At 36.7% G+C, this 14578-nt stretch overlaps 1 protein-coding gene across 1 annotated transcript in view; it reads left to right on the top strand.

Moving 5' to 3' along the window:
• Positions 1-14578, top strand: part of TTC39B (tetratricopeptide repeat domain 39B) — a 73059-nt gene that overhangs the window by 19629 nt on the left and 38852 nt on the right. Inside the window, exon 2 of the mRNA XM_084224828.1 lies at positions 5946-5980. Coding sequence (XP_084080954.1) covers positions 5946-5980 — 35 coding nt within the window. The remainder of the gene's footprint in view (positions 1-5945; positions 5981-14578) is intronic.

Raw genomic sequence — 14578 nt, 5'->3', positions numbered from 1 at the left:
TAATTCCGCAAGAGAAACATTGATTATTTATTTATTTCAGAGTTGCACAATCCTGGGGGCTCAGTGGCATTCCACAAGTCAAACATGCCCTTCCAGGCTTTCCATGCCATTATTTAGACACAGTTCAGCGTTTAGCAACCTCCCAAGTACAGCCCCTCTAGTTAGTGATTTCCATACAAGTTATATAATCACAGGGATGGGTCTTCACCTGGGCAAGGGTCTTCTTGACTGGGAGTTTTGCCAGTTGTGTTGCTGTTCTTTGTTGTTTTCCAGCTTCTATTATCAGTTCTCCGTTCAGTCAAGTCAACTGAGTGGAGAGATAGCATGCTGTTGTTTGGTGTTCTGGAGTAATATTCTAAGGAGCTTTCACATTGCTATAATGTTTGGAAACATTCAAATGTGCAGTGATTTTAAGTTATCACTTCTGTGGACCTGAAATGTAAAATTCTTAGCCACCAGTTTCTTTGAATAATTTTTAATGCAGTCCTGTCTAAGGCCAAGAAGAAAAAAACAGTCACAAAATTTCATAACAAAAAAGGAGGGGGAAAAAGTGTATATATTTATATTCTATTCCATTTGATAATAAAATTAGAGTGTGTGGTGACTGCTGACTTAGAGAAGCTGTTTGAAAACTGGTTTCAATGTTGAAAATTTGAGAAATGACCCTCACTTTTAAAATTTTCAAAGGTTTTGAAAAGAGAGAGGACTATGGGAGGGCATATTACAATAACATCACGATACATTTTAGCATCCACATAATATCTATCTCTTAATTGTGAGAGCCAGCTATAACATTACTCATCTATAACAAAATGAAGACCATATAGAAGGTCTTGTAGTCTCTGTTCATGTTATAAGCATTGTAGGTAATTTTTTTCTTATACCTCGCCCATTGTGTTCCCATGGTTGCATGTTTTTCCTGTGTTCAGTATTACCAAGGGAAAAGATGTTTAATGCATACTCCCACATGCAATGTATATGCTAGTGCTGTTTCGGCTGAGTCTGCCAACTTTTAGCCAGGGTCAAAGGAAGCCTCTCCTGTAACTTCGGAAAGCTGCTTCTTAGCTTGTCAGCTAAGTTTTATTTAAAATCTCTTCAGTCCTGTGGGATGAATCCACATACAGAATGATAATTTTAATGTGAACACAGTGAAAGGTGTGTTATTTTTTCTTTTCGGTTGAGAAAATTTAGACCTCTCAGTGAAACCTTTTTCTCTTCACCTAGAATTCAGTCACCGACTTCCGAACTGGTAACTGTGCTTTCCATGGGCAGCTGCAGGCAGTGAGTATGTAGGGCAGCATGCCTGAGGCCAGAGACTGGGTTTCCCATGCATCACTTTCACCTAGCTTTGATGGTTTTTTTGAGAAGAAAGATGGCGTGAGACTGAATTACAAAAGACAAAAGAGTGAAAATGTAGTTAGATGTATGCATACTTGAACAGAAGTTTTGACAAAAGCATCTTGAAGTGCATGCTTGCTAAATACGCAACTGTCTTCATAGCTTCCCATGCTTTGCAATATCTTAATATGTGGATTTCCTAAGGAGGGTATTACAGATAAGTTTATGGTTTTTCAAGTAATTTTTAAACTATTCTTAATACTGACAAAATAAACCTGTGACAAGGTCAAGTAATGTGGTAGAGCCAATAGTATTACATGCTGGGTAGGAATTCATGATTCCTTTATGTGGTCTCATTTATCTGTTGAATTAATAAGGACCTTATCACGTTATGTTTATGGTTTTGAGATAAAGCTTTTAGTGAGGCTTTGTTTCCTTTGCCCAATCAGTTGGACTCCAAATTGTGGCTGCTGTATCTAGATACTATTTGATTTAGTTTTTTGAAGTAATTTTGTTTTCAGTGGGGAGAACCTAGATGCTTCATACCCTTTTTAGTAGTCATATCTTATCATAAACCTGAATTTTAAAGGAATAGTTTAGATTGATCAAATTGGCCTGCTTCACTTGGAAAAGAGCAGTGTTTAAATGCATAGCTTGATAAAACATTTAGTGAACTTAAAACAACAGTTTAGCAGTCATGGGATGTAGTCTGAAATTTCCTTAGAGTTGATTTATGATGAATGTGGAAGAAAGTAGAGTTCACATTTGATGCTAGGATCTCTAATAAGCAAGGCAAGAAGTTTTCTCCTTTCTTCCAGTGCATTAGAACAAAAGAGTAGGTAGATGTTCTTATATTAGTTGAAGAACCTTCCTTACATGCTGCTTTTGTGAAGCTTGAGAGGTGAAGTGTCTGTTGTGAGAGCTTTCTGCTCTCATTGCTTGAGTGCAGGAACTCTCCCCTTTTTCTCCATTAGTACACTGTGTCCATTTGTATCTCTGTCTGATTTTCACTTTCTTTGCTTCCCTGAGTATCTCTGAGTTATATAAACTTAATTGTTTTTAAGCCTGCTTGCATCTTGAAGAGGATACATCACAAAAGTTTAAAGAAATAATGCAATTATCAAACAAACAAAACAAAAGACAATTCAAGAAACATGATTTTGAGACGGCTTTAGTTTGCTAAATATTGTGCTAATGATTTTCAGGTATCTGTGGAAGAGTCTGAGTCATGCCATCTAGTGGCAGTTTTGCATATATTTATGTGTTTTAAATTCTTGGATGGACGTATACTCTGGAAAAAGTGCACTGTGGATTGCAGCATTAACCAGCTTTGTATTGAACAAGATAGTTGACAAACTGTTTCTCTTGGTGCTAGTTTACACGCTTATGTATTTCTTTTTCTGAGTAGAATGTCTGAAAAAAGGCTTTGTTGTCCTTTTTGTGGATTTAACTACAGTTCATATTTTCTGGAGATTTCTGCTCTGTGTTTGTGCTGTGGACAGGCCACCGTTATAACAAGGAAATACTGGAGCAGGAACTGTGGGACCTGCTGCAAGACAAACCGGCATTAGGTGAAGGAAATGAAGGAAGGACTGCATCCACCTCAGTCTCTTCAGCCATGTAAATAATGGAAATGGTGTTCTGTGCTAAAGTGTGGAGGTCGCATTCAGTCTTGAAGGAACTTGCCGTGGCCAATGCCTGAAAGTGGCCTTCATTTGTGCTAAGTAAAAACACTTCCTTGCATTAAATAGCCTGCTTTGCTGTAGACTAAAATGAACAAGCACCTCTGGAAACTGTTGTGGCTTCTCAGCTGTGTCAGCTTGTAGTGCTGCAATGAGCACTTGAAAATAGAAACTTTACTAGGCTTTAACTGAAGGCACGAGAATGTGTCTGTCCATGTTTTTGGTCTCCTTCTGTGCTCTGAAGACTAGACAAACTTTATCAATCACTTGATTTTTTGTATTGACATATGCACATGTCCACATTTGTATATTAAATACAGCCTTAGGCCTTTAAAATGCTGTGTATTTTATGTAACACTTCACTCAATTTTTTTGTTGAACAGGCTTAATTTACAAGTAGATTTTAACAGACTACTGGAAAAAAAGTGAATGTTTTCTGAGTACTTTTTAAATCATTTGTTTTGTGGTAGGAATATGATCACTCCTAGAATTTGATAAGGGAGGAGCTATTCTGGTTGCCTCTGTTTCAGTCCTTTTCTTTACACCTTAGGATGATGTCACTTTTTGGTTGTAATGGGCATGAAATGGAGTAGAAAGTGGCTGGGCTTCTCTTCCACTGCCCCCATCTTTTTTCATAGTCTGTAGAGTCAACTGCAAACTTGTGTAAGTCTGTGGAAATGGGACCAAGATATCAATTTGAGTACTTTCTGATATCCATTTTGCATGCAGTGGGAATAGGAAGACATGGGAAACTTCAGCAAGAAACCTATGGATTGTGTTTTTGTTTTTTTGTTGTTTTGCTGTTTGGTTTTTTTTAACATAGAAGCTGCCTTCAGTGATGTTTTTAGCACCTTTGAGGAGTCTCTTGAAAGTCTGTGACTATTCCATATGCCTTGGTGTTTGGGGAAAAACAGTAAGGTTGTACTTCATGCTTTTAAATGTTTGGACAGCCATTTGAACAGTGTCAATGACAAGAATCTAAACTTTGAAGCCACCAGGCAAAGGAGGCATTTAACAAGACAGAATGCAAATTCTCTCTCTGTTTCTTCCTGTATGTAGGTGCTGCCCTTGTATGAAGGTTTGAAAGAGCCTGCAAAAGGCTCACATCACAGATATTTTTTCATGTGAATTTCCAGTCATTACTATTCTTTATTAAGTACTTGACAGTTAAAAGTACATTGACTTTTGCTTTTCAGGTTTGTTCTCTTAGGAGAAATGGAATTGTGCTCAAAAAGCTATAAGTGTGTTTTACTTGTTTATTCTGCTGAGTTTCTTCTTTTGTCTCCAGAAAGTTCTAAAGGAGGCAACTAGTCTTTGGTGAAGGTGTTTATTAGAAGACTGGTGACTTTTATCAGTGTCTGGGGTGAGACATGGGTAACAGAATTTCTATTCAGCTTTTTGAAACTTGGGTTCTCCACAGATCAGGACGATCATTTAATTGGCTTTTTTCCGAGTTCTTTTAATTGTCTTTTTCTGAGTTTTTTTAAGTTCTCCCTGTGCTTGGCTCTGGTGACGCCACTCTTGAAATTCTGTGTCCTGCTTTAGTCCCCTCATTCCAAGACAGACAGTGTGGTGCTGTGGCATGTATAAAGAAGGACATGGAACTGGTGAAAGGTCTGAAGCACAAATCCTGTGAGGAGGGAGCTGAGGGTGTTTAGCCTGGAGAAAAGAAGACTCCAGAGAGATCTTAAGACTCTGGACAGCTAACTGAAAAGGGTTGTATGGAAATGGGGATTATGGAAATCCCAGGTATCTTCCTGGGATGTATTAAAAATCTGTTCCATCATGCTTCCAGTTTTTCTTAAGGAAAGAGCAGAACTAGCAGTTACAAGTAGGAAAAAAGTTTCTGATTGAAGAGTGACTGAGTAAGGTAGCAGTCTTTGGCTCAGAAGAGAGGTGAGTTGGATGATGTAACAAAGGCTTACAAAATTTTAAGTGTCAAGGAAAGAGTAAGTAGTACAAATTGATTTTTTACAGCATGTTTTTGAATAAATAAAACTAGGAATTGTTAAACAAAGGAGCTGGAGCCAGGTTCAAGTAGAAATTCTTATTTTGCACAAAATGGGTGTCAGGCTCTTGGAATTCCTTATTAATGTTATAACTCATGGATAAAACAAAGTCTGCATGGGATTGGGGAAACTGGTATTTGCAGCAGAGATCTGTTGAAAATCACAAGATGGTCAGACTGTATTTAGGCCTTGAATACCGGAGTTGCCAGGGGCTTGAAAGTGAGAAGTGGAGAGGGGTAGGTGAGGGAGTGCTGTAGCCATTCGTCGTTGCTACACACTTCTAGAGCGCAATTTTGGACACTGGATACAGGAATAAACGATCTTTGAGCTAAGCTATTCTGCTCATTTTTACATCTGTGCATTTCTTCCTTTATTTCAATTTGAAATTTGAACATAGGTTGAAAGACCCTTGAATCTAGGTGGAAAAAAACCAACTTCTAGATTTCCGGACTAAGCTGTTCACATAACAGCTTTTAATGTGAAAGCTGGCTGTATGTGCAGGCTGCCATGCATTCCAGACCTCTTGGATGTACTCGGGCCAACCTGCATATCAGGTATATGCAGCTTTTGTTTCATGTGTAGGTTATACTGTTCAGCTAGTGCATTCTTAATATGTCACATGTGCTGCATAGACTCCTGAGGCATAAGCCTGTGTTGCCTTCTGTGCCTTACATGGTGGAAGCCTAGAATCTAAAAAGGAGAAGATCTTTTGTTTAGTTCAGCTGTAGTCTGATGTAGTAGGCCCATAGGAAATCTCCCTGTATAATGATTTGCAGTGAAAGCTTAGCAAACAGTCTTTGACTATTCCTATGATTACTGTCTGTTGCAGAAGTAAGTGCTATCTGGTAATGGTAAATTTCTGCTGTGTTACAAAACATATGCACATTAGATTGAAACTTCTCCTTTTCTTCTGCAGGAAAACTTTGAAGATGCCTATGAAAACATCCCCGTGTAAGTAGAATTTTTTTACATGTGTGTTTGTGGAAACTCCTTATACAGAAATAGAATACTGTGTGCACTCCTTATGCAGAAATAGAATACTGTGTGCACACCATTCCAGGGAGACATAATTTCATATGCACTGACTACATTCACATTTTTCAGAACAGTTAAAGTCCTCAAGTGAAATGGAAGTGTGATTAGGTTGATATATGTGATGAAGCATTTCTCAACAAATGTGAAAATTGTAAGGAATTAAACCAGGAAATCTGGTAACTGAGTTACATACTGACAGCTCTAGACATTTTTGCGTGGTGAAAAAATATAGTTACTTAACATTATTGGGAAAATCATACACTATGCGAAATCTAAGCAGAATTTTCAAGTGGAGGTTGCTCTATCTTGTAATATACTGCTGCACAGGTGTTTTCCCCTAATGAAGTGGGATGGACACTTCTCTGGTGTAAGATCTCATGCTAAAGTAACGCTTATCTTAAACTGTGATGAAAACACATTATACTGTTTGTAAGTGGTTTTAGTTTTTCTCCAGGGTTCTATTGCATTTTTATGCCATGAAACACATAAAAAGGGGGACTTCTGCTGATATCCTCAGATTGCTAAAGCACTTCTAGACCCAGCAGTAGGTTTGGACTGAACTTCATGGCCAAAACATCCATGGTCTTGGCAGATTGTATTTTACAGATTGCCAGACCCTCTGTATCTTACCTAGAATAGTAAGGTCTGATCTGTGTAGAACTAAGAAAAATTAAACGTTGTTTCTTGACACTCAGAAGGAAACAGGAACCTGATATGTTCAAGTTGAGAATTCTTCATGTTAAAGATTGCTTATTCTTCCTTGACTGCCTTGCAGTTTGTCTGTGGTTGGGTAATTTATCTCTTGGGCTGCTGTTCTCTCCTTGGACAGGGATAAGAGTGACTTTGAAATACTGTATGAGAATATTTATCCAATATTCATTTGTTCTATGAGAAAGTGGTTTTGTTGTTTTCTGTTGATGTCTGAGCTGGGCATGGTTGTTTATTTTTGGCATGCAGAACTTTGATTTGTTCTTCCTGAGTGTCTCTTCTCTGTTTATAGCTGTGTTACAGGTACACTTTTTATAACAGAAGTTAGGATGTCAGTTTATTCTGGCTGGCACTGCTTCCATCTGCAATAAGCATTGTATAGAAGAGTCAATGAAAGATGATAGAGAGAATATTAATGGGACAAAAAATTTTGTTATTACCTAACATCATATTGAACATAGTGAATGTGTACATTCTTTTGTATCTGGGCAGGATTCTTCACCGGATTAGACTCCCCTTTCTCAAATTCTTTCAAAGATAATGGTTATTTAAAAAACTGTGCCTGAGGAACTGAAAAAAAAAATCTTAGAATGTTTTGTGAAAGTCTCCCATCTTATCTTTCTTGAAATGCTTTGATTGTAGTTATAAAATGATGCTAGTAGTTTGCCTGAGGGAAAGCCTTTTGTAAACCTAATGCCATACTGGTTTTTCCTGACTTTTCTCTATCTATGAACAGAGAATTAATTGTATTTTTTTCATTACTGTATTGAAGCAATGAATGGCTCAAGGTTTAAGCTTCTGGGAAGCTGTGTCTGTTTTTTTTGATTTTGCTGTTAATATTCACTTTCATAATTTCTCTGTGTCAGTGTTTCATTCTCCCTTATTTTGGATAGGAAGGTGGCATTGTTATAGCTCTGTGATGAGATGCCTGGCATTGATTTGAGTGCTTTGTTGCAGTTAGTTATATCCTATTGAATTTAACTAAAATGGACCTTTTTTATAGTGAGTTGGGTCAACAAAGGCTCATATTTACTTTTGAGATCAGTTTTGGTTCAGATTCTGTCAGATCACCATGGTGGTTTAGAAAAGAATGTATAACAACAAGATCTTGGTAGTATTTCACACACCACTCTGCAATTCTTAGTGTAAAATACATATAGAGTAACATAGCTCTGTATTTTGGACCCGTAGATGCTAGTGAATGGTTTTGATGATCCAACTTGACTTTAACTGGCTTTATTCTTTAAATATTATTGCTTACTGATAGATACCAGATTGTGAAGCTTGAAAGGGCATTAAGTTACCTTAATAAGTTTCCTTAAATCTCATGTGCTGGCTGTCGTGTCTGAGGACAGGCCCAGGAGGACATTTGCTCCAGTGGTTTAAATGTATTAGATTCTCTGTCTAGACTCTTTTGTCATCTTCTACTCATGGTAGTTACTGTAGATATAAACAACAACTTCAAAACATGTAATGATCACAAAATACTTGCTTTGTAGAAACATGGAAAAGCTTTTAAACAGAGTTATTTACTGTAAATTTTGTTCACTGGTATTGAAGGTGAAGAAAGATTATTACAGTAGGTCACTCTGCTATTTTACTTAAAGCAAGCACTAGCATTTATATCTTCTCTGCCAACAAAAGTAACTGAGTTTTCAAAGTACTGGTTTGACAGCAGCACTTGATAGACCATCTTCAACCTTCCAAAGATAATAGGTGGAATGTATGTCGAAGTAAATTCACCATTATCTGTTTGTGTTAACTCAGAGCTAGTTTGATTGGCATATTCTGTTGTAAAAGGAACTGAGTAACTAGATACAAACTGTGATTTCTGTTGTGGAAACAGAAGCCTCTGACAAGAAGTTTTGTGGTGGTAGGCTGCTTTTTACCATTTTTGCACTGTAGTGTCTGCTTCCAACTTTTGGGCTGGGTGGATGTGTTGTCTAGTGCCTGCCAAGCATCTACAGGTATGAAAACATAGATATACATAGATGGAACAGACTTGTGTGTGGTTTATTCTTTTATTTAATGCTTGCTAAAAATGCCTCATCAATACCTAAATCTTGCTGTGGAAAAACTGCAACTTTAATTTGTCTTACTAACAAGATAATTCTCTACTTCTTTGATTTTTTTCAAAATATTTCTGCTACCTTAATTTTTTCTCAAATAATTCTGAAAATCTCTTTGTAGAATGCAGATATTCATGTTTTCTGTTGCTAAAGTGTAATTTTCTAAATTATATTGTCTTTGGCTTTACAACTAGATTGAAAGGGGTTGAGTTCTCAACAGTTTTTAACCATCACTGTATTATGCTTAGCAAGTACTGACCTTGCCACTGCTATTTTGATTTCTGTATGTATTTTATCCTCTGAAGTTCTCAATTTGTTTAGAACATTAATGAAATATTAATTCTGTTGGTATTTCTGTCCATCTCATTTTACTTACTGTTCCTTAAAATATCATCTGTATGTAAAAGGAGTAAGTAGCCATCAAGTTATGTTTGTTCATGCAATCTTCCTTAGTGCTTAGTGCAGTCTTTCTCTTTGAGATGAAGGCAAAGACAGTGCCTTTATTTACTAACCCAATATCAGAGGCTTATGTAAATGAATAGCAGCATTTAGAGCAACTGTATTTTGAGAGCTGTGTGAGTATGTAGATGCTCTGTATGAAGATGCTCTGTCGTAGTCTTTGGGAAGAAACACAGTAGTCTGCCTGACTTCACTAGCTTCAAGCAGTTCATATGCAGAGGAAGTCTTCATGTTGTGCTATTTTTATAGAAATTTCAGACACCAGACCCTGTGTTATGTCATCAGTGGAAAGATAGTGAGATCTCACTTAAATATGTTTAAAACATTAAGTATTGGAAGAGTGGGATCTTGCAGTTTGTAAGCAAAGCAGACAGATGATTTTTGAACAAGAACGGAACTCCTGGGATTTTTCGTCTTGATCAATTTCAGCAAAAAGAGATGTACTTCATTGACTCTCTTTTACATTTTCTTTGCCTTCCTGAAGCTGTGTACTGTTAATCCTTGATCCTGCCAAAGCAGCTCTGTGTGGTATTACTGGGGTGGTAGATTAAGGGCCAGAAGTGTTTAAGGAAGTTAGAGCAGGTTATCCTTGTAATCTTAGATGTGTAGTTAAGATTTCAGTTACGCCTGCACATGTGAGTGTTTTGTCAGTGAATGAAATTGAACAGTTAAGGAAACGGCTCTAAATTCAAGTTTTAATTCAGGGAGCCAACAACTTTTAGGATCAGTTCCTGTCTTCATAACTTTAAACTCACATTTTGGCATTGTCTTGAGATGGTGTGAAGCAGCTGTGACAATTTAAATGATCAAAATTTTATTTTCTTATGGTTGGCCCTCAAGGTTAGTGGAAAAAAGTTCCAGTAAAGGCAATTTTTGTGCCTAGAAGATAATATCTTCGTAGCTGCATAAATATAAAAATACGACACACTAGGTACTTTTTATTCTGAGTTTCAAGATATGAAAGAGCAGTAATGATACAGCAGCCTTACCTCTCTAAACCTTTCCCCACCCCAAACAGTTCTAAGTTTCTTAGAGGTTTCCATTGGTTACACATTTTCATGGTTACACATTTTCATGTGTAAACACCTGTTTATTCCCACTATACCTTTTGCCTCTGCTGTAAGATTTCTTTGTGCTTGTATTTCAGTTGATGATTTCAGGCCACATTCTGCTATTGTTTATATTGGTGTCTTCTGTTCACTTGGAAATCAGCGTTTCTACTTGTGTTCGTAGCTCGTTAGAAAGTGAGGGGATGAGATAGACAAAAACCCAAAGTCAAAAATACCCTTTCAGAGATATTGTACACAGAAGTGCCCAAAAGTCTGCATGTTTCTACACCCTGTTATTATTTTTGCAAGCCTTTGCTGAAAAGCTGGTGCACAAAAAGATACCACAGCCTATTTTTCTGTTATCCCATGTTCACCAAAAGAAATCTCTCTTAATTGAGCATAAATATTTCTTCGCTGCTCTGTGGCTTTTTCTTTCATTAAAAATTAATTAATGCTGTGGCTTTAGATTCACATAATTTTTAGAGTGGGACTTCCTGGAGACTTCTCGAATTTAAGTGTTGCATTGGAATCTTGATACTATGCTGGAAGATGTGATCATATCTGTATTTTCTTTCTTTAAAGGTCTTTCAGGAAAGTAATGTTTGTTCTGTGCTTTAATAAACACTGCATAGCGCTATTTGTAGCCCTGCAGCTCAGGAATTGCCTTCTCTGAATAACTTCTGAGACTTGGAAAGTGATGTAGACTTTTAGATTTGTGGTGCAACCATTAACATCGAAGTGCTTTAGATAAGAAAATGGAAAGACGAGTTTTAACTCATCAATGAAAAAAAGAATAAATTGGTCAGAATTTGTTGAGAAGTAGGATTGTTTTTAAGGAAAACAGACTGAAACCCAGATTTGCCTGTTTGTTTATTTTAAGATATCAAGCAAAAAAAAAAAAAATTCCCGGTTTTTAATAGTGTTGCTTTTGTTGTTTGACTTGTCATGTCATGTCATGTCATGTCCACCCCCTCCTTCCCTTCCCTAATGATTAAATGCTGTCACAGAATGTTTTGGGAATCAATCTGTGTGGAAGGTTTAGTGTATGTGTATTAGTTCATTTTCCTTTAAGTCAGTCCAGGGGAAAACGTTTGAGCATGGGCTGATATTTGCAGACAGAAAGCTTGTTTTTTTCAGCTTTGTGGAAATGTTCTCCTGGCTCACTTGGCTTTTTCTAGAAAGTAGTTTCTGAGCCATCAAATGTGGCCTGTCTGAAACTTATGCTGTGTTAAAAACAGAACACTATGTTTTGTGGGGAAATTGAGTTGACTTCTTTGTGACTGGGCAACCTTGACTGAAACTTGTCTATTCTTCATATGTAGACGAGGTCACAGAAATCCTGGCACTTTTACTTTCCCTGCCCTTAATATTGTCAGTATATTTACTGACAATATGCATAAGCACTGCTTCGAATGACATGGTGGAGAACTTGGATATATGTCTCTGAACTCCTTGGTCTTTAACACTGCTGGGTCAGGTTTTATGGAAAAGGTAGAATATCCTGATTTTAAAGGTGCTGTTGCCCATAAATTACGGGTGTCAATCTTATCTCTTTGAAAGGTTTACAAAATTTATGAAACCTTTTTCACCTCATCATAGCCATGGTTCCCACAGGTATTGTAGAAAATACTGCGCAATTCTTTCCCAGCATGTTACAAATAAGAATGTTTTTAACAAAAGTAAAATGATAAAATAAATTGGTTTGAAGTATTACTGCTTATACCTATTTTGCATGCACCTGAAATAAGTAAATGCAGACCTGTGGTTTCCTGCATTTTGCTTTAGAAGATTTGTTTGGGCCATTTTTGTGAGTAAATCTCAAAAACAGTAAGCATAGCTAGAATTTAGGTACTATTAGTTCAGTTGGTACAGCTTTAAAGAATACCTTTTGAAGGTAATAGTGGAGGACATAGTTTAATTTTCAGCTGCTTAGCTCCCATGTACTGAGCTTTCATCATATCTCATCTAGAAAGATTAGACCAAGGGGGATAAAACTATCTGTGTTATAGCTGTTTTGATTTTGACTCCTGCTTTCTTCTGTTGCAGCTGATATTTGTGAAGAGAATTGTTTTTTAACAGCTCTCTGTGTTAATGATTTGTTTTGGTCATAGAACTCTAGCTAAAAATTTGGATTTCTGGGGGAAAGAATGTTGAAGGGTTAATTAAAAAAAAAGGGATGTTTGAGTACTGTCAAATAAAGAAAATCAAGCATGAGCTAGTTATTTTTCTTCCGTGTTCCTTGCTAGGAACTCTCCTATATTTGATCTAGTTTTCCTGCAGTTGCTTTAACATACTTTACTGCAGTTTCATTAGCATACTTCTCCTTTTCTGTCTTTGTCTTTTTTTTTTTTTAATTCAGAAAATACAAAGGTGACTCCTTTTTTGTCTTTAAATATAAATTACTTTGCATTCCTCAAGTCTCCATTTTCCCGTTGCAGTTAGGAGTGATGGATTAGAATTAGGCTGCAGCACAGATTGGTAGAATCTCCCAGCATCCTCTTCCTGCAGAGGCATCAGCTTCCAGCATTGACTGTAGCTGCTGCCACTCTCACTGACATTTCTTTTGAATTCGGCTATGGAGAGTGCCTCTGTTGCCAGCTGCTGGCATGGAAACTTTTATTCTTTTTGCTTGATAACTCATTAATGAAACCTCATGGATATTGAGAAATAAAGCAGAATCACTTTTCTCTTTTTGCTTTTCTTTGTCTTTTTGGTTTTTGTTTTTTGGGGGGTGTGTGTGTGCGCACGGTGGAAAAGAGTGAAAGAAGCAGCACTTATTTTTACACAAGGACTATATTTACATACCTGAAGTTAACTGACTTAATCCTGTAAGTATATTATCTCTGGCTAATAATTCTTGAAATCATGAATATGGTAGTAAGATTTATGGGATTTTTGTCTGTGAAAATGTGCTTCAGAATGTATGTCAAAATGCAACATTGTTTTTTTAATGTAGATTTCCTTGAAGATAAAGGAAAAACTATATATTCGCAATAGGATTATAAGAGAATTGTTTCTCCTCTGCACTTTGCAGTGGTGAACAATGCTTTTAGAGAGCAGAAGCTTCTCTGCTGATGTCAGTGCTTAATCAGCTCAGATACTGTAGGTTGTAGAACACTGCAAGGTGTGTATTTTGGGATGCCATTCTTTAAAATGTGGTAATTTAAGGACAGTATCAGACTTAGAGCTACTTTTTCCATTTATAGACTATGTCTTCTGCTCCTGGTAGCTGTGCTAGTTTAACCATTTGAGGTTATATAATTTTTTACTTAAACATAAATAATTTATTTCATGGGATGCAATGCAGTGCTTTCAAAGTATTACCTGTTAAGTATAATGCAGCGTGCTTTTAGAGACTTTAGTTATTTCATAATACCTCCAGCATAGGCTGTAAGTTCACTATGTAATAAATTCAAGTAAATTGGTTTGAAGTTTAGGAAGAATGTGTTGCTAGGATCATGATGTCCTAATTGTCTCTTTGGATCTGGGCCAGTATTTGTGTGACGCAGTGTTAGTCCCATAAACATCTGGCCTGGTCTGGTGTCCTACTTGCAGCATGATTTTTTTTTTCCCCCATAGCAAGATAAGTGAAATTTTTATTCATTTAATGTAAAACTGCTAGTAAGCTGTGATTATTATTCATATATGCTAGCTCTTCAAGGAGGTTCCTTCTCATCCTATTTTCTAGTCAGCATGCCTTATTTGGACCTATTTTCTAGCAGAAATGTTGAACAGATCAAAATTACGTATTTTTTATGGTGAACATCTACTTGTCTGTATCTACATGCTATATATTAAGTGTGGCAGTATCACTCTCCGCCGTATTCAGGTGGTCACTTTTGTACACCATATTGCATGCATTTACCTCAGCTTGATTATTTGATACAAACTATTAGTCTGATAAGGAGTATGCAAACATAGTAAATTCTCAGTTTACCTGCAAAGATCTCATGTTAAAACTTACATCTAAAAATACTGTCTAACCACTGAATCCCATTAAATAAATCTGATAATCTTTTATAGTGCTGTAATGGGAATACTGTGTATTCCCATTAGTGTTGAGCAGAATAGAAATTTAGAATAGAAATAGGAAATCGGATTTTTCTTCTGCCTGCAAACCAATGCTGACACTTACTTGATTTTTCTGCCTTCTCAGGCTGAGTGTGGTCAATTCTAAATGCCTGTGATCTGATTTTTTTGTTGGCAGTTTTTATGCTTACATATATTTA

The sequence above is a fragment of the Fringilla coelebs genome (assembly GCF_963513975.1).
Source record: "Fringilla coelebs genome assembly, chromosome: Z".
NCBI lineage: Eukaryota > Metazoa > Chordata > Aves > Passeriformes > Fringillidae > Fringilla > Fringilla coelebs.
Note: the sequence above shows the minus strand (reverse complement) of the source record. Positions and strands in the feature narration are given on the sequence as shown.